The sequence below is a fragment of the Vulpes lagopus genome, chromosome 12 (genome assembly GCF_018345385.1).
Source record: "Vulpes lagopus strain Blue_001 chromosome 12, ASM1834538v1, whole genome shotgun sequence".
NCBI lineage: Eukaryota > Metazoa > Chordata > Mammalia > Carnivora > Canidae > Vulpes > Vulpes lagopus.
Genome location: NC_054835.1, coordinates 41,096,777 through 41,119,221, shown reverse-complemented (window position 1 = coordinate 41,119,221; position 22,445 = coordinate 41,096,777). Strand labels below are relative to the sequence as shown.

The 22,445-nt window shown below is 43.3% G+C and overlaps 1 protein-coding gene across 1 annotated transcript; it reads left to right on the top strand.

The window, feature by feature from the left end:
- Positions 1-147: 147 nt before the first annotated feature.
- On the top strand, positions 148-22,435 carry RETREG3 (reticulophagy regulator family member 3). The gene is made up of 9 exons (XM_041724262.1): positions 148-498; positions 13,302-13,408; positions 15,019-15,049; positions 15,982-16,108; positions 16,745-16,829; positions 17,633-17,770; positions 18,984-19,066; positions 19,682-19,814; positions 20,218-22,435. Exons 1-9 carry the CDS (start codon positions 260-262, stop codon positions 20,673-20,675), a joined length of 1,401 nt encoding a protein of 466 aa, XP_041580196.1. The 5' UTR covers positions 148-259; the 3' UTR covers positions 20,676-22,435.
- The last annotated feature ends 10 nt before the right edge of the window (positions 22,436-22,445 follow it).

Sequence of the window (22,445 nt, the reverse complement as noted above, 5' to 3'; positions counted from 1 at the left end):
TGACGATGGCAGGTCCTTATTCATTTGGCTTCAGTCAAGCAGGCTGCGCGTGCGCAACTCCAGGCCGGGCTCTGCGCCGGGGCGCGCGGCACGTACTTTGACGCAGCGTTCTCTCCTCGGGGTGGACGTGGGCTGGTCCCTGTACGCAGGCGCACTGTGGAGGGACGCGGCCTCCCCCGCCGAATCGCGCATCTGCGCAGTTGGTGTTTATTGTGACCGTCGGGCCGCGGCCCCGGATGTTGTGGCTGCCGGGGGGGAGATGGCGGAGGCAGAGGGGGTGGCCGCGGCCCCAGGCCCAGCTTCGGGGCCGGCTTTCAGGAGCCGCCACGCTCTGTCAGGCTCCTGGGAACGAGACCAGCAGGTTGAGGCGGCGCAGCGGGCCCTGGTGGAGGTGCTGGGGCCTTACGAGCCTCTGCTGAGCCGGGTGCAGGCAGCCCTGGTGTGGGAGCGGCCAGCCAGGAGCGCCCTGTGGTGCCTGGGGCTGAACGCGGCTTTCTGGTGAGAGAACTGGACCCTTGGAAACCCTCCCAGGCGCGAATCCGTGAGGTTTTTCTAGGGCTCTACCTCTCGCCTCCCCTGTTTTCTTCGCTGCATCGGCTCCTTCCAGTACCGGCCTAATTTTGCCTCACCTCCTTCCACCGCATCCCGCCTTTAGGCTTTGGCACCGCAGTCCTCCCCGTGGCCCTCCAGTCATCTTCCCTGCTTTACCTGTTCCCGCAGCCTCGCCCCGCACATACGGCAGGAGCTTCTGGTAACATCTTGAGCCGCTCGCAGCGAGCGAGGGCGCCTCGTCTTGGCTCGGGAAAGCTGTGTCACTTAAGGCCATCACTTTCCGTCTCTTGTTTGCTCCAGTATGGTTTGAAGACTATCCCCAGAGCTCTGATTTTAGCAGTTGTTATGGGGGGGGGGGGGGTGCATGAGGCGTGAGATGTTTGCAAAGGTATCCCTAGGTGTGATAAGAAAACAAGCTTGAGTGATCTGAATTGGCACGTTAGGTGTCCTCTCCTGCTCAAGGGAAGTTTGTGAAGTGTGAGCGTCAATGAGAGCCTCCAGAGCTGCAACTTCAAAGAAAATTAGAAGCTCTTGAAGAACAGTTATGAAATAGTGAGAGTGAGATTTCACCCATTTCAAAGCCACTTAGGATTGCAACTCATCCCTGTCCCAAGGAATTAGAGATTCATCCTTAGGCACCGTTTATAGGCGGGGAAGTTGAGGATGCCTAATAGCGTGTGTGAATTTTCCTGAGCTGGAAAAGTGAGACTATAAATATGCTTTAAAAGTCAGTGTGTCATGCTTTGTGAAAATGGAACTGCTGCTTCTCAGTTGTCATGATCTAAGGTGGACACAGGTCTTCATAAGATCTTCTGAGCATACTTTGGGATTAACTCATAACTAGGAAAGGTTATTCACCAAATTCCAAGGGAACTGAAGTGGGCGGGGGGGAGGGGCTTCAACAGCTGAATGAAATAAACTATTCTGGATAAGTATGAAATGGAACAGTATATTTCCAAAGAAAATTTGTTTCTGCTAAAAATACATATTTTTTTGCTAAAAATATTTTTATCCTAAAATTTCTTGTTTTAAAACCAACCCGTTTATTATCCTTTGTCTGAAAGATTTTCAGTGAACTAGAGTAAAACAATTTCAAATTCATTGACAGAAAGATGTAATTTTCAGCTATTACTCCCCTCACGGTTTGAAAGGGACTCAGGTTAAAGGTGTTGCAGCAGTCTCTGGCATTAGTTGTTTCCAGGCTTTAACAAACTTGGTGATAAAGTTTTCCTACAGCATTCTTCATTTATTTTTGGTAGTGCTTCTTTGATCCCCAGGTACCCACTTCTCTTCCTGTTCCTCTCTGGCAGAAACCTTTAACTGTAGCATCTCAATTGGGAGCGTTTTCCAAAATGATCTTCTTTTCCTTTCCGCATCTCCCCCCATTACAACCCCTAACCCCAGACCATCTAGTCAAAACTTCATTTTTTACCTACATTGAGATTGTACTCCAAGGGGAGAAAATTTGTCCTCAATAAGCCAGTTTGGATCAAAGTGTGGTTAGCTGACATATAAGCTTCATCAGGATTTAAATGAGTAACGAAACCAAGGGTTTGTTAATACAAATAGATCAGTAGCATGTATGTTGTTATTTCTGAAGGGACTTTCCGTAGGCCTCTTGCCTGAGAGACTTTTGAAGTAGAATGTGGAATTGAGGTCTGAACATGATCTCCTACTGAGGCACCACTTTAAATGTTACAGGTAGCTTTAATTTGCTGGCTCTCAACAAGTGTTTGTTAAAGTTTACTAATATGCTATGTTTAGAATCTCACTCAGCTCCCCTTTTTTACTTTTGGTCTCTGAAAGCCTTGTTGTGATTGGTCTTTGTCTCTGGCATTTCCTGGTAGCTTGCCTGCTGCGTGTCCAGAATATGGTTACTTGGTACCTTCCCATCCCTCTAGAAGTAGGTGGAAAAGAGCTATAGCAAAATGAAGGTGCGACTCCTGAGACTCTTGCACTTTAAGGTGAAGAGGACTCCTACCCCTGAAGGCTACAGAGTGACCTATAGTGTTAAACCCCCAGAGGCTAAGGTAGTTTGGTGTGACAGTTCACAGGATTGTTGTTTTAGGAAATGAGCTTCCTTGGGAGGCAGTTTGGGTTAAAACTGAAGGTTAGACTTAACATTCTAGTAGTATCATATTATTATGTATGTATGTTGACATTTCAGTTAGGAATGTTGAAGGGTAACTGTTTAGTTCTCTGATACTATAAATGTTTAGAAAATGTAAGGATCATTGGCTCAGGTCGGAGAGAAATTAAGTCTGAAAGTTTTTTTCCTTATTTGTGTTGAATAATGGTACATCTATTAACTAAAATGTCTTACACATTTTGAGGAGGTATTAGAAGATTGGATAGGAGTACAAAAATCACCAGAGTTGACATAGGTATCTCTTAATGTTCTTAAAAAAAAAAAAGATTTTATTTATTCATGAGAGACACAGAGACAGAGACACGGCCGAGGGAGAAGCAGGCTCCATGCAGGGAGCCCGATGTGGAACTCCATCCCAGACCCCAGGATCATGACCTGAGCCGAAGGCAGACTCAACCACTGAGCCATCCAGGCGTCCCTCTCTTAACTTTCAGTAATATGCATTCTCAGTCAAGGTTTTTCTGTACCTATGAATGTACCCTCTTAAATTTTAGTAAAACAGAATAAAAACAACAACAAAATAAAAGAGATAGATGTATAGCCTTGCTATAGTATTTCAGGGCTTTCATTCTTTTTTTTTTTTTTTTTTCTTCAGGTTCCAGAGCAATTATGGTGATTATGTCAGAAGTCTTCCAGTCTATATTGCTTCTGGTCACTGATAATGTTATTATCTCTAGGATAATAAAGGCAATGTCAGGCCTTCCTTTCCAGTAGCTTGTGTTTTCATTAGTGTGAGCACCACCTGTAAATGAGAGATTTGAAGGAAGAATATCTGAGTCAGCAAGAGTGTATCCTGACAGATTCAGAAAAGAACAGGTTGGAGTTACCTGCTGGTTAAACTCTGATTTAGCAGATCAGGGGAGCACCCAGGAGCCCTGGAAATATGGATGCATTCTAAGCCCTCCCCTTTCTGTGAAGAGCAGCACATGATTCAAGGAAGGCTAGATGATTCTGGAGCTCCTTTCCAGTTTTTAACATTCTAGGATTCTAGACAGTCTTTAAATTAGGGATATTGCTTTAGAGCAATCACTAGCTGATTCCCTGTTGAGATCTGCTTTGACAGTCACTTGTCTGCATTAACCATCCTATATTCTAGGGGATATTATGGAATCTATTGTTTCCACAATAGAAACAAATTGTTCCTTCACCCCCCCCCCCAAATAAAAAAATGAGAAGTGATTAAAGGTGTACAGCAGTTTTGATTTAAAAGGTCAGAATTTGAGTGAAAAACAACAGTGAGGAACAGGAAATGGAAGGCAGGGCCCATTTAAGTAGAAACATTTGTTTTGTGAGAATTTACACATTGAGTTTCAGATGAAATCTGTTGAGCAAATGTTTCTAATGCTAGTCTTCAGAAGGTTCTTACTGCTTTTGGTAGCCAAGGAGACACCCAAAGATGCCTTGGCTTACATTTTTTTCGCCTCTCTTTCACCATCAGTTTTTATCTGTCCTAATTGTAAGGTTGGGTGCTTTCTGTCCATTAACATAAAGTAGGTGTTTAGCAGCTAGCTGGTTTCATTTCTGGTTTTGTGTAAGCAACAACTATCACTACATTATGTGAGTTGGGTTAATTTTTTTCATTCTGATTTACCAGTGACTGGCTCATTAACCAGACGGCCACAAGTGCCGTACAATAATGGGCTTTTTGTCCCTATAGGATGGGAAGCTTTGTTCTGAAGTGCCAGTGAGACAGGCTTACTCTGTAATAACAAAAGGAAACCAGAAATAGTATCTTCTTTGATGGAAGATAGACATGTGCTCTTTGTTTATGATTATAGCAAATTCTAATTTACCTGTACTAATGAGGATTCATCAGATAGTTAACCTCAAAAAAATTGTTCAGTTTTGGAATTCCTCATGATATTTCTGGAGACCAGTTTGTTTTCCCAAGGAATATTTTATTTAGAGTGATAATTGGATTTATTTATTTATTTGTTTATTTAGACCCTATCCAACTATTCATTAGAGACGCAGAGAGAGAGAGAGAGAGAGGCAGAGACACAGGCAGAGGGAGAAGCAGGCTCAGTGCAGAGTGACTGATTTGGGACTCAATCCCAGGACTCCAGGATCATGCCCTGGGTGGAAGGCAGGTACTAAACCACTGAGCCATCCAGGGATCCCCGATAATTGGATTTTAACTCCTTTTTTTTTTATTATTTATTTATGATAGTCACAGAGAGAGAGAGAGAGGCAGAGACACAGGCAGAGGGAGAAGCAGGCTCCATGCACCGGGAGCCCGACGTGGGATTCGATCCTGGGTCTCCAGGATTGCTCCCTGGTCCAAAGGCAGGCGCCAAACCGCTGTGCCACCCAGGGATCCCAGATTTTAACTCCTAATAAAGGGGATGGAAAGTTTACAAAAGGGCTGGGGAAAAAGCAGAAAGTAATTGATGGATATATATCTCAGAGTAGTAAAAAATGTGAATGTAAATGGCAGTGAGTTACTAATTTCTGCTTATTAGGTTCTTTTAAATGGTAGTATCTAATTCTGGGGAAAATACGTAAAAATTGGCATGTGGTTGACAGAAACATAAATTGGATAATCTTTCTGGAAAGTAATTAGGCAACATATTTTAAGACATTTAAGTTAGGGGATCCCTGGGTGGCGCAGCGGTTTGGCGCCTGCCTTTGGCCCAGGGCGCGATCCTGGAGACCCGGGATCGAATCCCACATCGGGCTCCCGGTGCATGGAGCCTGCTTCTCCTTCTGCCTGTGTCTCTGCCTCTCTCTCTCTCTCTCTCTCTGTGTGACTGTCATAAATAAATTAAAAAAAAAAAAAAGACATTTAAGTTAGTATCTTGGGTGCCTAGGTGGCTCATTCAGTTAAGCGACCAACTCTTGATTTCGGCTCTGGTCATGATCTCAAGGTTGTGGATCAAACCCAGCGTTGGGCTCCATGCTGGGTATGGAGCCTGCTTGGGATTCTCCCTCTCCCTCTGCCCCTTCTCTCTCTCTTAAAAAAGGAAAAAAAAAAGTGTCTTTTTAGAGACTGGAGGAAATGGGGAATGATTGCCAACTGGTAATGGGTTTCCTTTTGGGATCGTGAAAATGTTCTAAATTAGATGATGGTGATAGTTGTACAACCCTGAATATATTAAAAACCATTGAATCAGACAATTTAAAAGGGTGAATTTTATGGTTTGCAAACTCTATCTCAGAAACACTTATAAAGGGGATCCCTGGGTGGCGCAGCGGTTTGGCGCCTGCCTTTGGCCCAGGGTGCGATCCTGGAGACCCGGGATCGAATCCCACGTTGGGCTCCCGGTGCATGGAGCCTGCTTCTCCCTCCGCCTGTGTCTCTGCCTCTCTCTCTCTCTGTGACTATCATAAATAAATTAAAAAAAATTAAAAAAAAAAAAAGAAAAAAGAAACACTTATAAAAAAAAGTCAATGCCCTTTGACCCAGTAATTCCAGTTAAAGTAATTGTGAGAACAAAGATATATGCTCAGTGATACATAGTTCAGCTTTTTTTATATCAAAAATTGGAGACATTTGTTCAATTAGAAAAGATTTAACAAGACTAATTGTGTGTATATATGTATATATATATATACACACACACACACATATATACAGTACAATCATTTTAGAGGTTTTTGATGTTTTTCTGGTGACACAGGAAAACCTATCGTTAAATTAAGAAAATTGGTTTTCTTTTTTAAGATTTTATTTATTCATGAGAGACACACAGAGAGAGGCAGAGACATAGGCAAAGGGAGAAGCAGGCTCCATGCAGGGAGCCTGACAAGGGACTCAATTCCAGGATTCCAGGATCACGGCCTGAGCGTGATGTCCCAAAGAAGAAGGTTTTTAAACTAGATATGGTATATACATCCATGGATGTATATACCATATTTAAAAAAAAAAATCTTTTAAAATGAAGGAATAGCATCTGTTCACATTTGGGCGCATGTATGTGGATAAGGGGCCATTTTTAAAAACTTTTTCTTGGGATGCCTGGGTGGCTCAGCAGTTGGGTTTCTACCTTTGGCTCAGGGCGTGATCCTGGAGTCCTGGGATGGAGTCCCACATCGGGCTCCCTGCATGGAGCCTGCTTCTCCTCCCTCTGCCTGTGTCTCTGCCATTCTCTCTGTGTCTCTTGTGAATGAATGAATGAATGAATGAATGAATGAATGAATGAATGAATAAATCGTTTTAAAAACCACCAAACATTGTCTTAAGGAAAATTTTAAACATGTCCATAAGTAGGTAGAATAATATGTACCATCATGTACCCAGCTTTAAAATTCTTCAGTTCATGGCCAACTTTGTGTCTTCTGTACCTCAGTTCTTTTTCACCTCTTTATTGTTTCGAAGCAAATCCCAGGTGTCTTATAATGTTATCTGTAAATATTTTAGAATGTGAATCTCTGAAAAATAAAGATTTTTTAAAAATAACAGCACCAGGCAGCCCTGGTGGCACAGCGGTTTAGCGCCGCCTGCAGCCCGAGGTGTGATCCTGGAGACCTGAGATCGAGTCCCGCGTCGGGCTCCCTGCATGGAGCCTGCTTCTCCCTCTGCCTGTGTCTCTGCCTGCGTCTCTATGAATAAATAAATAAAATCTTTTTTTTTTTTAAGCAAATAAAATCTTAAAAAAAAAAAATAACAGCACCATTATCACATGTAAAAAATTAATGACTCCTTTCAGTGTTCAAATTTCCAGTTTTTTCATAAATACTATTTGTGTTTTGGGGTGCTTAGCTGGCTCAGTCAGTAGAACATATGACTCTTGATCTCAGCTTGGTGAGTTCAAGCCTCACGTTGGGCATAGAGCTTATTTAAATATATATATATATATATATTTAAATATTATTTGTTTTAAAAAATTGTTTGGAGGGCGCCTAGGTGGCGTAGTCAGTTAAGCATCCAACTCGATTTCAGCTCAGGTCATGATCTCAGGGTCACGAGATTGAGCTTGGAGTTGGGCTCTGTGTCAGGGGCATGGAGCCTGCTTGGGATTTTGTCTCTCTGCCCCCTCCTCCCCTAAAAAAAAAAAAATTAAAAATAATAAGATTGTTTGGATCAGGACCCAAATGAAGTCCACATATTATAACTGATCTGTTTTTTACATATCTTTTATTCTGTTGATTCTCCTTCAGTCTTTTTTTCCTCTCTAATTTGTTGGTTGAAGAAATCAGTTTGTCCTATAAAGTGTTTCACAGACTGGATTTTGCTTATTGCATCCCTGTGCACATTTCCCTGTGCTCTATATTTTTGTAAATTGTTAGTTGGCTCTAGAGGCTTGATCAGATTCAGGTTCAAGAAATTTCTTTTGTTGTTTGGTAAGAGTGTTTCGTGTTAGATGGTATACTAATTTCCTTTTTAATTTCATTTTTCATTATCGCTTACATTTTTTTTTTTTAAATTTTTTTTATTATTATTTATTTATGATAGTCATACAGAGAGAGAGGCAGAGACAAGGCAGAGATACAGGCAGAGGGAGAAGCAGGCCCCATGCACCGGGAGCCCGACGTGGGATTCGATCCCGGGTCTCCAGGATCGCGCCCTGGGCCAAAGGCAGGCGCCAAACGGCTGCGCCACCCAGGGATCCCCTATCGCTTACATTTTTAAACTCTCTCCAATAAACATGGTTGCCTTTACGAATAAGAAAAAAATACATCATTAAGAAAAAAATAGATTGTGAACCCACAAAGGATAAAGGCAATGGGCTATGGGCAATCCCCAAATTGAACAATTCACATGTGAATATTCAGAATTGACTTCATTTGCAGTTGCTTTAGTTAAGTTGGGAAGTTCTCATGCTGATTTTAGTAGCTGAAAAATGTTTCACATACTGTCTTATTAAACTCACATACTGCTATATCTGCATGTGAGTTTTTTGATCTGGATGAATAGACATTGGAGGACTAAACCAGTCCAGGAGAATCCTTATTTTTCATCCATCCTTTACCTATACTGATCTCAAAAATACTTTATCTTCAATTATGTCTTATCTTTTTTAGAAAAAGATTTTGTTTATTAGAGAGAGAGAGAGTACAAGTGAGGGAAGAGGAAGAAGCAGACTCCCCACTGAGTAGGGAGCCCTACACTAGGCTGGATCCCAGGACCCTGGGATCATGACACCAGTGGAAGGCAGATGTTTAACCAGCTGAGCCACCCAGGAATCCCCAACGCCAACTATGTCTTGTCTCTGCACTTACTTGCAGAGTTTTCTTACAGGTGGGCTGCCTGGTTATGTCTGGTAAAATGATAAGCATTTGATGTGACTTCTTTTCATCTAGTCCGGGTCTTACTCTTTTCTGAACTTTTTTTTCCAAAACACACTAATATGAGATTGATGCTCCCTTTTTGTTTAGGGTTTTAGTATTGAGGCCTAGAAGGAAGGAAGCACACGCTTACTCATAGTTTATGTTTGACAATCAAACCTCTAAGAGAACATTGATGCTAATTGTCTGGTTACCTTGGAGGGGTCAACTGCAGTGTATTGAGGTGATCTTTCCATTAGGTTTTACCTTTATGGAAGAAACTATTTTCCCAAGAAATGTCATTTTACACCACACAGAAAAACGTCTGAAATTCCTACATTGGCTTATTCAAGAAAAAGATAAATCTATTCCTAAAATTAATTTATGGGCCAGGATTAATCTTGTTCAAGAAGATGTTCACAGTTTTAGCCTTCATGACCCAAAAATACTCCTTTTATAAAACTTTACTGTATCACCTTTATCTGCAGGATAAAATCCAATATGCTTGTTATAAAAGGCCGTTCATGATCTGACTCCTGACACTATCCCCATATTCATCCCCTCCTTGTGTTCTGTTTCAGTTCTATCAAAACTGCTTGTCATTCTTTTAAGTATGTCACGCCAGCTGGCTATTCTCCCTGAGTACCCTCTCCTTCCCCACACCCTTTTGTCCTGTTTTCTTACCATTTATCTGGGTTTCTTTTTTTCCTTTTTTCTTTTTTGTATTTTTTCAGTTATCTCCACACCCAGTGTGGGGCTCAGACCCACAACCCGAGATCAAGAGTTGCATACTCCACTGACTGAGCCAGCCAGGCACCCCATTCTTACTTATCTCTTAAATTCCAGTTTAGATGTCCTCTTCTTTGTTATCGTTAGCTTGTCATGTTATATTGCAAACACAGACACATAAATACACTTGAAAGTAAGGTCCATGTCTTTCTCTTTTCTGTAACTGCTATAACTGGGCTGCATACCTCAAAGCCTCTACATAAAATGAGCACTCAATAAATGTTTGTTGGATTGGGTTGAAACATAGGTGGGAACTATAACAGACTACTAGAATAGTTCAGGTCTTAGATAAAGTATTTGCACCGCCATCATTTTTGGAAGATCAGCCTTTCTTAGAAGGGCTTAATATCCTCTCCCTACCCCACTTTATATTTGTTAGTAATTATGATCTGGGAAGTAGAGATTGCAGACAGTCTGGATTGCCTCCCCAGGGAGCCCTTTCAAGCACTCTGGAGAAAACGGTGGCCCTGCCACATCCTCCTGCTGCCAGGAATGAGAAGTAGCAGCACTGGGGAGCAAAAAGCTCTAGAGCCCTTATCCTTGGCCTTGTTAAATTTGCTCGTTAGTTGGGTTGATGAGTTGGCCTTGGAGAAAAGATTAATGACTAGGGCAGCTCTAGAGGCTTATTTTTGTTAAGCTGCTTTCATTCTTTAATCTCATGTATAATTACAGTGTCCTTTAAATGGTGGTGGGGGAAGAATTGGAGTAGGGTTATCACTGGTGACTGGAACTTCACTCTTTGTGTAGTTTTTAAAATTACATAACATGGACTCATGTTTTTTTTTAAACAATTTTTTTAAGATTATTTATTTACTTATGATAGAGAGAGAGGCAGAGACACAGGAGGAGAGAGAAGCAGGCTCCATGCCAGGAGACCGACGTGGGACTCGATCCCTGGACCCCAGGATCATGCCCTGAGCCAAAGGCAGGCGTCAAACCGCTGAGCCACCCAGGGATTCCCCCCTGGACTCATGTTTATTGAAAACCAGTACAAAAATATCTAGAAATAAAAAGTTCCTCTGCCAATCCATGCATATGTAGATGTATTCATATGTACACATAGATGAAGCTTTTTTTTTCCATTTACATATAAAGATTATACTCTATTGTTCTGTGGTTATGTCAAGTCATTAGGTAGTGTGTTGAGCTGAGAAAGCAAGAGGTCATTTGTAACCAAACCAACCTTACCCTTGTTTGATCCGTTTGCTGTGATAATAGCTAGTAACACTTCTACATTGTAAAATTGAATAGAACTACGTCTTAGGCTTACATTTTCTTGTCTTTTTAAGCAAGATGAAGTATGACTATTAAAATTTTTATTTATTTATGTATTTACTTATTTATGAGAGAGAGAGATAATGAGAGAGCACGAGCAGCGGGGAGAGGGAGAAGAAGGTTCCCCGCTGATCAGGGAGCCCAATGTGGGGCTGATCCCAGGACCCTGGGGTCACAACCTGAGCGAAAGGCAGATACTTAATGGACTGAACCACCCAGGCGCCCCAAGTATGATATTTTTACAGGGAATTAAGTAAGTTGTTTCTAAAACCTACAAACAATCCTCCAAATTCTGTCATTGTTACCACTACATACAAAGAAACTGGAACGCCTAGGTGGCTTGGCAATTGAGTGTCTGCCTTTGGCTCAGGGCCTGGTCCCGGGGTCCTGAGATGGGAGTCCCACATCAAGCTCTCTGCGGGGAGCCTGCTTTTACCTCTGCCTGTGTCTCTGCCCCTCTTTCTGTGTCTCTCATGAATAAATATAAAATCTTAAACAAAACAAAACGAAGAAACAGTCTTTAAAGAGGTTAAGCTAATTTATTCAAAGTCATATGACTAAGTGGGTGTTCAGAGAATCAGACTCAAGCCAGTCTGACTTGAAAAGCTATGCCTACTACATCCCTGCTGAACCATCTGTGGTCAGAGCCAGTGGTGTCCCTGATCTCTTGCAAATCAATACTTTTGTAAAATGCAATATAAATGAGTTACTAGAAAAATTAAGTTACTAGAAAGTTACTAAATTAAGTTACTAGAAAAATTAAGTTTATTTATTTATTTAAGATTTTATTTATTTATTCATGAGAGAGAGGCAGAGACACAGGCGGAGGGAGAAGCAGGCTCCATGCGAGGAGCCCGATGCGGTACTTGATCCCGGAACTCGATCCCGGGACTCCAGGATCACGCCCCAGGCTGAAGGCGGCGCTGAACCGCTGAGCCACCCGGGGTGCCTGAAATATTAAGTTTAAAAGACAGAAAGTATAAACCCAAATGTGTTCTGTGATTCAAGATTACTTGGTCAAATTGCTATAAAATTTTTTTTAAATGTTTACTCTAAATTTTATACTTGGCTTCCTCACAGACTGACAGAATCAGCTTGTGGGCCAGCACTGTCCTAAAGATACTGAAAGGCTGGTGTAGTACAAAGACTCATAGAACTTGTTTTTTGATTATCTTTTTCCCCCCACATTTTGTGAAAGATTTATTTTATTTATTACATTTTTACTTATTCATTTGACGAGAGAGAGAGTGCAGGAGAGCACAAGAAGGGGGAGCGACAGAGGGAGAGGGAGATATAGGGCTTTAGTTTTCTTGTATTGTCTTTGTCTGGCTTTGATATCAGAGTAATGCTGGCCTCATAAAATCAATCAGAAATGTTCCCTCTTCAGTTTTTTGGAAATGTTTAAGAAGTATTGGTGTTAATTCTTAAGAACTGGCTTTTATTATTTATTTATTCATGAGAGACAGAGAGAGAGAGAGAGAGAGAGAGAGGGAGGAAGAGACACAGGCAGAGAGAGAAGCAGGCTCCACGCAGGGAGACCAACGTGTGGACTCGATCCCGGGACTCCAGGATCACGCCCTGGGCTGAAGGCAGGTGCTAAACCGCTGGGCCGCTATTAATTCTAATTAACTAGAATTAATTAAATTCTAATTAATTTAATTTAGAATGTTGCTTCAGTGCTTTCTGTTGACCTTGATCAAATCATTTTACTGTTTTAGACCTGAGTTCCTCCATCTGTAAAAGGATATCTAATTGAATTACATGCTTTGTAACACATCTCTATCAGTTTGTTGCCCTACAGTAGGGTCTAATTTGGTAGAAGGGTGTTTGTTTTCATTATAATAAGTTATCAGGAATGAATTTCTCCCTGAAATTAATAGAATTGCAGACTTGAAAGAGACTTTAAGAAGTTATTTGATTTAGTCCTCTGCCTTTACAGAAGCAAATTATTATCTCTTCCCCATAAATACAATAGCTAATGTTCAGAAAGTTTTTTTTTTTTTTTTAAAGATTTTATTTATTTATTCATGAGAGACAGAGAGAGAGAGAGAGAGAGAGGCAGAGACACAGGCAGAGGGAGAAGCAGGCTCCATGCTGGGAGCTCGATGTGGGACTCAATCCCTGGTCTCCAGGATGACGCCCTGGGCTGAAGGCAGGCGCTAAACCGCTGAGCCACCCGGGGATCCCCTAATGTTCAGAAAGTTTAAGTGATTTTCTTAAGGTACGTAACTAGGACTTAAGTATGTTTACTAAAGCCTGAAATATACAGATGGTCCTTTCTGAAATTAGATTAATTGAATAATAATCTTCTGTTTTTTCTTCTCTGTAGGTTCTTTGCACTGACATCCCTTCGTCTTGTGTTTTTACTTGCATTCAGCTCGATGATCATTGTATGTATAGACCAATGGAAGAACAAAATCTGGCCTGAAATGAAAGGTGAGTTTGATAGCATTTAGAACAGTCTGAACTGGAAATGGTCTTTCCTTTAATTTTTACCTTTAGTTTTGGGGGTTTATGAGGGAGTGTATAGAACTGGGAATATCTTTTGATGTGTGAATTACTTGTTTTAGGAGACACTTGAAGGGCTGGTGCTCCATCGGTAGTTCCTTACAGCTGCATTCCACCTTTCCCATTGTTACCAAGCTCAAGAAATCTGTATCCACCACCTGAGATATTCTTGCCCTTATAATTGGCCAGAGGAATAAATAGTCTTCAAGTTAAAAAAAATAGATAGATATATCTATATCATTGGATACTGCATCTTTACTGAGGCAGTATCAATTTGCTTCTCAGGAATTTCTTTTAAATTGCTTATTTGCAAAAGCACTAAGCTAAGCATTGTGATTCATATAAAGTAAGATACTTTTCCTTTTCTCAAAGATTATACAGGCACAAACAAAAGACCAGTGAAATGATAGCTACAGAACAGTACCAGAGATGTCACTGTGCAGTATGTGATTGGTATGTTTGTCATGTATTTTGGCCCTGGTTCAGGCCTTGAATGAAGCAAGTGACTTGAACAAGTGAAGAGAGAAGTGGTGTTTCTAGTGGCACCAGTAGTTCGATTAGTCTGAGAAACCAGAAGCAGCAAAGCATCTCCTGAGAACAAGGAATTAGTCACTTTCACCAGAATGAAGAGGTCATTAAAAGGAAATAAAACTGATAATATGTTGGGATTAGATTTTACAAGGCCTTCAAGTTAGGCCTAGAAGTTTAGGCTTAATCCTATAGGTAGTGAATGATCATTGAGTATTTCTTTTTTAGAGTTATATTGTGAGGTGATACAGAAGATTGATAGCATTTTACAGGATCACATGGAAAGAAAAGGGAAAGAGGGAGACTTGATAGGAAATTATGACTGTATCTGTGTGAGAAATAGAGAGGTATTCATGGAAACAAACAATGGGTGGCTTGGAGAGCTGGGAAGAAGAAAGATATATTAAGACTGATAAGTAGGGGATTAGAAGAATAAGGGATAAAAGCCATTGAAGTGTTGGCAGGATATTTACATGAGAGTATATAGCTTTTAAATACATTCCCATCCTATTTTGTAGAGACTTTAAGGAATCATGTAGTTCATCACCTGTCTTATGGCTGGTGAATGTCAAAAGATGACATCATTCATTGTAGTTAATGCATCTCTTTTTAAAGAGAAAAGGCAGATTTCTGTATTTGGAGTAGTTATAACATGCCTCAGTAACCTGGTGCACATTGATGTATGTGAGCAGCCAAGACACCCTTGAGGGGTAGGGTGGATCATTTTTCTTGTGAACCTTGGCTCTCAGTTGTAGTAAGTAGAAGGGGCCCTGATGTTCCATTTGGATCCCCTCACCCACCCACCAGAGAAATGAGCAGGCATCAGCCATTCTCCCCATGTCTGCACTCCCCTAACTCTGTCAGTATAACCTGGTGTCTCCTTTTTATTGGCTATTACTATTTTCTTTTCCCCAAACCTATTAAAACTCGAGCTGTCAGACCAACAGCCTAACATTTTTATGTTTAGTTTGCCCTACCAACTAATGCTGGTGTTTGTTTTAATATTGTAGTGCCAAGACCCGACGCATTAGACAATGAGAGGTATGGAACACTAATTAAATCCCTTTTTGTTGCTCTGATTGATTCTCTTGTTGTAATATTCTGGTTACATGTTGTTAACCCCATGTTATGGATACAGAGTATGAGCTGAGAACCTAGTCTGTTCTGAATAATCATCTTAACAAATCCTAAAGTTCAGGTAGCAAGTTGTGATTGCTAGTGTCCTCTGCTATTAACAAGAAAAGTTTCTGAAAAAGAGCATTATAGTGCCCTGTAACCTGATATGCCAAGGAGTTAGCTGCATTTTTTAGCTCTACTGTAAAAACTTAGAGGCAGCTTATTTCATTTGTTTCCTGACTTTTATTCCAGGTCATTTAGTGTTTTCTGTGACCTCTAGCTTTTTAAAAAGTTTCTGGTCAGAAAACACATTGGTTCCTGGCATCAGCAAGCCAAAGATTCCTCTTGTGTCTTACAGCTCTTGCTTTCATTTCTCAGTTCATTCATCCCATATGTTTGATCCAAGGAATTTCCTCTGCTATGGTTTATTTTACTTTTGCTATATTTATTTTCTGAGGGACACATCTACCATTGCCTCCCCCTCAGCAGCAGCAGTGTCAGATTGTGTTTTACTTTTATCCCTGAATTGCAATCACAGTGAATTGCAATGGTCCGAGTGCAGGGAAGATGTTTCTAAGCACAAAGTGCCTTGGAGCTAGTGGCAGGTTTATACACGTGGATTGGACTGCTTGCTCATAGGGTGGAGTTGTCAGAACAGATGTGCCCTCCTAGTCCCTAAATTCAAGTTTCAACCTGGTGAGACAAGAAAAAAGTCCCACTTCACCTCCAAAGCACCTAGGACTAGCCACTCCCGAGCTCCAGTTGAAACCTAGAATCATTGGCTGCCAATGCCACAGCAAGATGGGGGGAATCCCTCAACACCCTCCTTTCACAGCTCCCCCTTCTCTCTCCTATAGCTGGGGCTTTGTGCACCCTCGGTTGCTCAGCGTGCCCGAGCTCTGCCACCACGTAGCTGAAGTCTGGGTTAGTGGGACCATTTTCATAAGGAATCTTGTGCTTTTCAAAAAGCAAAACCCAGGCAAGGTAAGACTCTTCCCTTTTCACTTTCATTTCTGGCTTCTCAGTATAGATTATGCTAAAGTGAAACAGTCCTTTGACTACATAGTGTCATTCAAGAGAGAAAAAGACCGTGATGATTGTGGAGGCAAAGAGAATTTGTAGGAAGGGCTTCTGACCAGCCACTAGGACTAAGGGAAGAGCTTGATGACTCCTTTGGGTGCTTGCCTCTGAGATAGAGCCATCTTCCTGCCCCACGATGGAAAAGAGAGCTTGCTTGTGTGCATTCTGTGTCATATTAAACATGTGGTTGTTGGGTTTTTTACTTTTTTTACTTTTTTTTTTTTTTTTTTTAACTTAAAAAACCCACCACCACCACTTGCTTTCCGAGAGAATTTTTGGCTAAGCCTGTGCAAACCAATTTCCCAGTGGGAAAGGTGCAGCCCTGTTGGGTTAGCAAAGGAAAAGGAGTTTGAATAAAATGGACATCCTCCTTTTCATCCCAAGCAGAGTCACCATGAGATGCAAAAGTGGCTAGACACAGCTGTCATTCTGACGTGCCCACTTATAGGTCATAGTCATTGCAGTCGTCTCCACCTTTCCCTTGTCCACACCCCAGTCTCCTGCCGTGTAACAGAAAATACTGTTTCCTGACTCCTCTAGTTCTGCTTGCTGAGCTGTGGGATACTGACCTTTTTGGCCGTCTTGGGCCGCTACATCCCCGGGCTCCTGCTATCCTATTTGATACGTAAGTATGGCACATACCTCCTCCGGAGCTTTCCCTACACCTAGCTTTTCTAGCCACAGCTAACTCTGGGTCTAGGAAGAGGACTTTTATATTTTGGTTCTCCAGGAAATGACCTGTTTATATTTTCATAATCTGTTTGGTGTCATGAAAATATCTTTCTTCTTGCTTATAACAGGCTCCCCCCACACAAAGGGCTTTTCTTACCAAGTCAGCTTTAGAAATTGATGAGGATCCACTAACATATATTGTATTACCAGCTGTAAAGGACTGTCTGTCCCTGTTTAGGAGGAAATTTTTAGAGTTAGTATGTTGTGTGACAGAATATAACTTTTAGGGGTTTCTCTACTAGGCTCTGCTTATCCTGGAGCACTTCTTTTTCTCCTGGAGCACAGTTTTTTAGATTTAGTTACTTCCTATTGGCATGAATTTTGCGTGGGGCTGGAAAAACTGAGGAGATGTCTGTGGCCAGCCCCTCACATGATTTGTTGTCATTACTGAGGCATTGTTACCATTTAGCCTGATTTATGGCTCAATGACACTTATATGCAAGTGACCACACCTGGTTCTGTCCTTGATAAATCAGTAGCCCACTCTAATGTGCAGAGCCATATAGGTGGCGGCAGAAGTCGTTAGACCCTCCAGAGCCCCCCTCATGTGGTACGGGAGACTGTTAAAGATCACCAGCAGAATGAAGGAGAACTATTCCGCACCGAGTGTCTAGTCAGAGGACACAATAGCAGAGGGACGGTCAGGACTGTTTGTACAGCCCCCTCTCCACTTTGCCTGTCTCCCACTCCTCTCAGTTGTCACTGTCATGACGTGGCCTCTTGCTGTGTACCACCGGCTGTGGGATCGAGCATATGTACGGCTGAAGCCAGCTCTGCAGCGGCTGGACTTCAGTGTCCGTGGCTACATGATGTCCAAGCAGAGAGAGAGACAATGTAAGTGTCAAGGAGAGGCTTCCTTCCACTTGGGCAAGTTGGGGAAGAGAAGAGAAAAGCCCATAGGTCTGACATAACGGGCAGGTCTTCAGAAGTGGGAGAAGTGGGGTGTGGTTGTTTTGTAAGGGGGAGTAGATAAAAGTGATATTTTATTCCAGGGAAACCTCTGCAGGCTTACCAATTTTGGCATTTGGAATTCTGGACACTCCCATTTTAAGCAAATCTGGGAAAAGCTCTTCCAAGTTGAATATAAGTCAGACAGATAGCCTTAATGTTGGCTTGCTTTTTATGAAGCACTTTCTATGTGCCCAAGCACTGTGGTGGCAACTCTGCATATTTTTATTTATTTTATATATTTTTTAATTTTAATTTTATTAACAAGTATTTTACTTAATCTTGACAACCTTGAGAAAAGAAATTGAACTTCAGGGGTGCCTTTTTTTTGCCAGGACCCTGGAAACAATTCCACATCAGGCTCCCCATGGGGAGCCTGCTTCTCCCTCTGCCTCTCTCTGTGTCCCTTGTGAATAAATAAATCTTTATTAAAAAAAGGAGAAATTGAATTTAACAGGTAGTAAATGGCAATTCCTAAACCAGGCCTCTTTTCACTACTGAAAGCTGTTTTCCAAAGGTGATACTTTCATACTGCCTGAGAAGCCAGAAGTGTACTAGCCTAAGACCCTCCCAATACATGAATGACAGTTGTGTGAACTTTCTTCTCCCTTCTGTGGGCTGGTGATATTTGGTGTTTTATTAAGCCCTCACCTTCAGAGAGCCCTTTGCATGGTCATCAAGGCCCAGCTTATCCCCTGGCACAGCCAGCTGAATAGTATCAGTACTCAAAAGCCTGATTTAACCAAGGTGGGGCATCTTTGCCCTCTCTATGATACTGTCCACTTTCCTCTTGACATCTGTCTGCCTCTGACCTATCCTAGGAGTTGTTAATCATCTGACCAGAACAAAAATGTGGAGGGGCTGGTGGAGGAGAGGCATTGGAAGATCTTCTCTCCTATGTTATCAGCTTATCTTGCCACTTAGGCTCAGCAACCCTACCCTTAGGCATTGTAATGTAGGCTTTGGGCCAAATTCAGAGGGTTCATTCTTTTATGTTCTGATTTTATGCCTTTGAAGTCTGGGGCGGGTGGGGTTCCCACCCACCCCCACCCCTGCCCTGCAAGGGAGGGTGTCAAGGCCTTCTGCTCTTTCTGTGTAGTATGCCGCAGAGCTCTATATCCAGAGCGTGCCTTGGACAACCACAGCGACAGTGAAGAGGAGCTTGCTGCCTTCTGTCCTCAGGTATCTTGGGTGCGGGAGGTGCAGCACTGGCTAGTTTTCTTTTAGCTCCCGTTAACCATCTAGCACCTCACATTTAGGTGATAACTAGGTTTTCAAGCTCATTATGGGTGCTTCAAGGCCCCACCCTCTCCTTGCCTGTAAGAGCCGTGAGGAGAAAGCTAGTATTCTTTTTGAACTGTGCGTAGATCTGTTTGGGTCTGGTGACCAGCACACCTTCTTCCACGTCTCCTTTTAATCTCTACCATCATGGCAGAACTTCTGGAATTGGCGTGATTGTCTTTTAACAGCCCAGCCCGTGTTATGTTGGGCAATGTATCTTCCTGGCCACCTGTGAAAAGTAATCTCTGGATCAGTTATTTGCTTATGAGTAAGTGGCTGGTTGACTCCCCAGACTGCTTTCCTTCCTGTGCTCAAGATTGATAAGTACAGGTATTTTCCTTGGAGCAGCCCAAAAGGGGTCAAGATATTGACTAAAGTCCCCAGTCTTGCCTGGTTGCACTGCTGGCCTTAGACTAGCCGTTAGGGCCAGCTAATTAGTAGAGCTGTATCTGGGGAACTGCACCTGTTCCTAATGGCATCCTCTCTTCAGGCTTGTTGGTCTTTTCTTTTCCTAAGCTGGATGATTCTACTGTTGCCAGGGAATTGGCCATCACAGACTCTGAGCACTCAGATGCTGAGGTCTCCTGTACAGACAATGGTACATTCAATCTTTCACGGGGCCAGACACCTCTAACAGAAGGCTCTGAAGGTGAGGGAAACCGTGGACATGAGTTCATACAGCTCTGACAGTTGCTGCTCAGCTTCATGGGCAGAGAGGATACCACCCGGTCCTCTCTTGTTTTCTAAGGTGTGGATCAGGTGGCAGAGCAGCTTTGCGGGTATGGCTACAGCTGGGATTGCACCACTGCTCTCTTTGAAATCTTCCTGTAGGAGCCTTGGGTTGGCAGAAGGGGATGGAATTCTTTGGACAGTAGAGATCATAGCAGTCTATAAGTGGAGGGGAGAAGCCGACCAGTACTACAGGTTTTGCTTTACCTTGAGAAATTCAGGGTAGAAAAATCTGGTTACATGGGGCTTGCTTTGTGGGGCTAGGGCACAGGAGTGGCAGGCTGTTGCCATGTCTCAAAAACACCTCTATTCCATTCTCCCAGACCTAGATGGTCACAGCGATCCAGAAGAATCCTTTGCCAGAGACCTTCCAGACTTCCCTTCCATTAACGTGGATCCTGCTGGCCTGGATGATGAGGACGATACTAGCATTGGGATGCCTAACTTGATGTACCGTTCCCCACCAGGGGCCGCGGAGCTCCAGAACCCCCCTGCTAGCCAGAATGAAGCTGTACTGCCGGAGCTCCTTCTTGGTTCCCTGCCTGCAGGATCCAACCTCACCAGCAACCTTGCCAGCCTGGTCTCCCAGGGCATGATCCACCTGGCTCTGTCAGGGGCCTCTCAGCCAGGCCCTTCTGGCCCGCCTCCCCGGAGAGCAACAAGAGGCTTCCTCCGGGCCCCCAGTTCAGACCTGGACACTGATGCTGAAGGGGATGACTTTGAACTTCTGGACCAGTCGGAGTTGAATCAGCTGGACCCTGCCAGTTCCAGGAGCCACTGAGGCAGAGACTCCTTTTAGGGGTCACTGTGGTTTAGGTTTTTTTTCTTCCTATCCCACTTAAGGTGAAGGGGCAAGGGAAGAACCCAGGTCCCATCCACTGAATTATACATGTATGCTTGGTGGCCTGGTTGAAGCTCAGGCCTGCTGAGAGGATACTCACTCCCCTGCTACCAGCTGGATGCCCATTTCTGAGCTCAATCACTGCAGTGAGAGTGCCTCCCCTACCCCCCCGAGGGAGGCTTCTCTCCATCAGAATGGTACTTTTAGGGAACAAAGTAGTCAGGGGTATTGGTTCCCCTTTGAGGGGGTGCTGCTGTTTGCTTCTAGGTATGGGTGCTCGGGGGCCCTCAGTGATAGAAGCACCCTTCCCTTCCTTCCTTCCTTCCTCCCTTCATCACCCTCCTGGAGCTCCAAGTCAGGCAGCAGCCGGAAGAGTTACATTGCCATCTTCCTCTTTTGCTAAGCCATGATTTGATTTGTCTTTTTCTAAGCAAGTTTTTTGGTTCTGCAGAGCAGGCCTGCTCCCTCTGCCCCAGCCCATCCTCATTTCTTGAGGCCTAATCTCCAGTGCTCCAAAATAGTGCTTGTGAAATTTAAGAAATGTGAACATGATGTGGGGATGGGCCTCTTCGACATTACCTTGGGCTGTGGGGTCAGCTGGCTGAGAGGGTGAGTGCTTCTGTATCTCCTGGTCTCACGGAATCTTCTGAAGCTGCCTGGTCATTTTTGGTGCTGCTAACCCCCGGCTCCATTTGGCCATCAGCCTGAGCAACGAGCAAAGCAATACCATACCATATCCATTTCCATGTTCCTGTTCCTTCCCCTGCTCCTCCTTTGGAGAAGCAATAATTGCATGGGGGATGTCAAAGTAGCACTTTACAAATGGCTCATTGGCATTCACCCCAGGAGCCACCAGCTCTTCTTGCACCAGCTATTCTTACTCCCTATTCCGTTCCTTTTAATACTTTTGTTTTCAACTGCTTCCCAACTTGGGGCCTCTTTTAAGGATGAGGCCAGTTAGCAAGAATATGTCTGTAGTCGGCAGAGACCTTTCTAAGGGGTATCTGTTCTACCATTCCTAGAAGAATCATGGGACAAAAACTAAAAATGGCAATTCTAAACCTATGCCAGCGTACAGCCTCTCTGCCTCCCCAATCAGAGCTCAGGCCAAACTCTTCTGTCCTCTTGCCCTCTGCATTAACCCTTTGCTGATCCTCAGGGACCACTCCCCCAACACCCCCATACCTGGGCAAGGGATGTTGGACAGAGCCCATTTTCATGTGCTGCAACTGGGAGTGTGCTAACACGTTTGCTCTTGGTTGATGGAAAAGGTAGAGGCCGGGAGTGAAAATTAAGAGAAGGAAGAAGAGCTAGGTGCCTGTTTCACAGTCACTTGTGTGTGAAAGATTAGGGGTCAGTGGCATCTCCCCACTTTATGGTTCTCAGACTTTGGACACCTTCTATCTTCTCAGAGCCCAGATGAGCTCACAGGTGAGCTCTGATGTGGGAAAAAAAAAAACAGGAAGTGTGGAAGAGGAGTGGGTTTTGGTGTGTTTGCATGAGTGTGTGTAGCTTCAGGCCTTGGAAGTTGGCAAGAGGGAGGGAGGAAGGAGAGCAAAATCTTCAGAAGGTGTTTCTTGTACCTGGGGGATCATGCTCTGAATCTCCTTAGTCCTCCACTGTGAACTGGGGTGGGGATGGGTGGGCAGGGCGGGGGTGGGGGGGAGTGGTGCTGGGGAATAAATCTTGTATGAGAACAATCTTTAAGAG

Bases quoted from the DNA above. Each gene is read 5' to 3' on its own strand.
- RETREG3 (XM_041724262.1), top strand. From the start codon at position 260: ATGGCGGAGGCAGAGGGGGTGGCCGCGGCCCCAGGCCCAGCTTCGGGG. The intron at 15,050-15,981 runs GTATGGAACACT...TCTCTCCTATAG, and splicing joins GACGCATTAGACAATGAGAG to CTGGGGCTTTGTGCACCCTC. The intron at 19,067-19,681 runs GTATCTTGGGTG...TCTTTTCCTAAG, and splicing joins TTGCTGCCTTCTGTCCTCAG to CTGGATGATTCTACTGTTGC.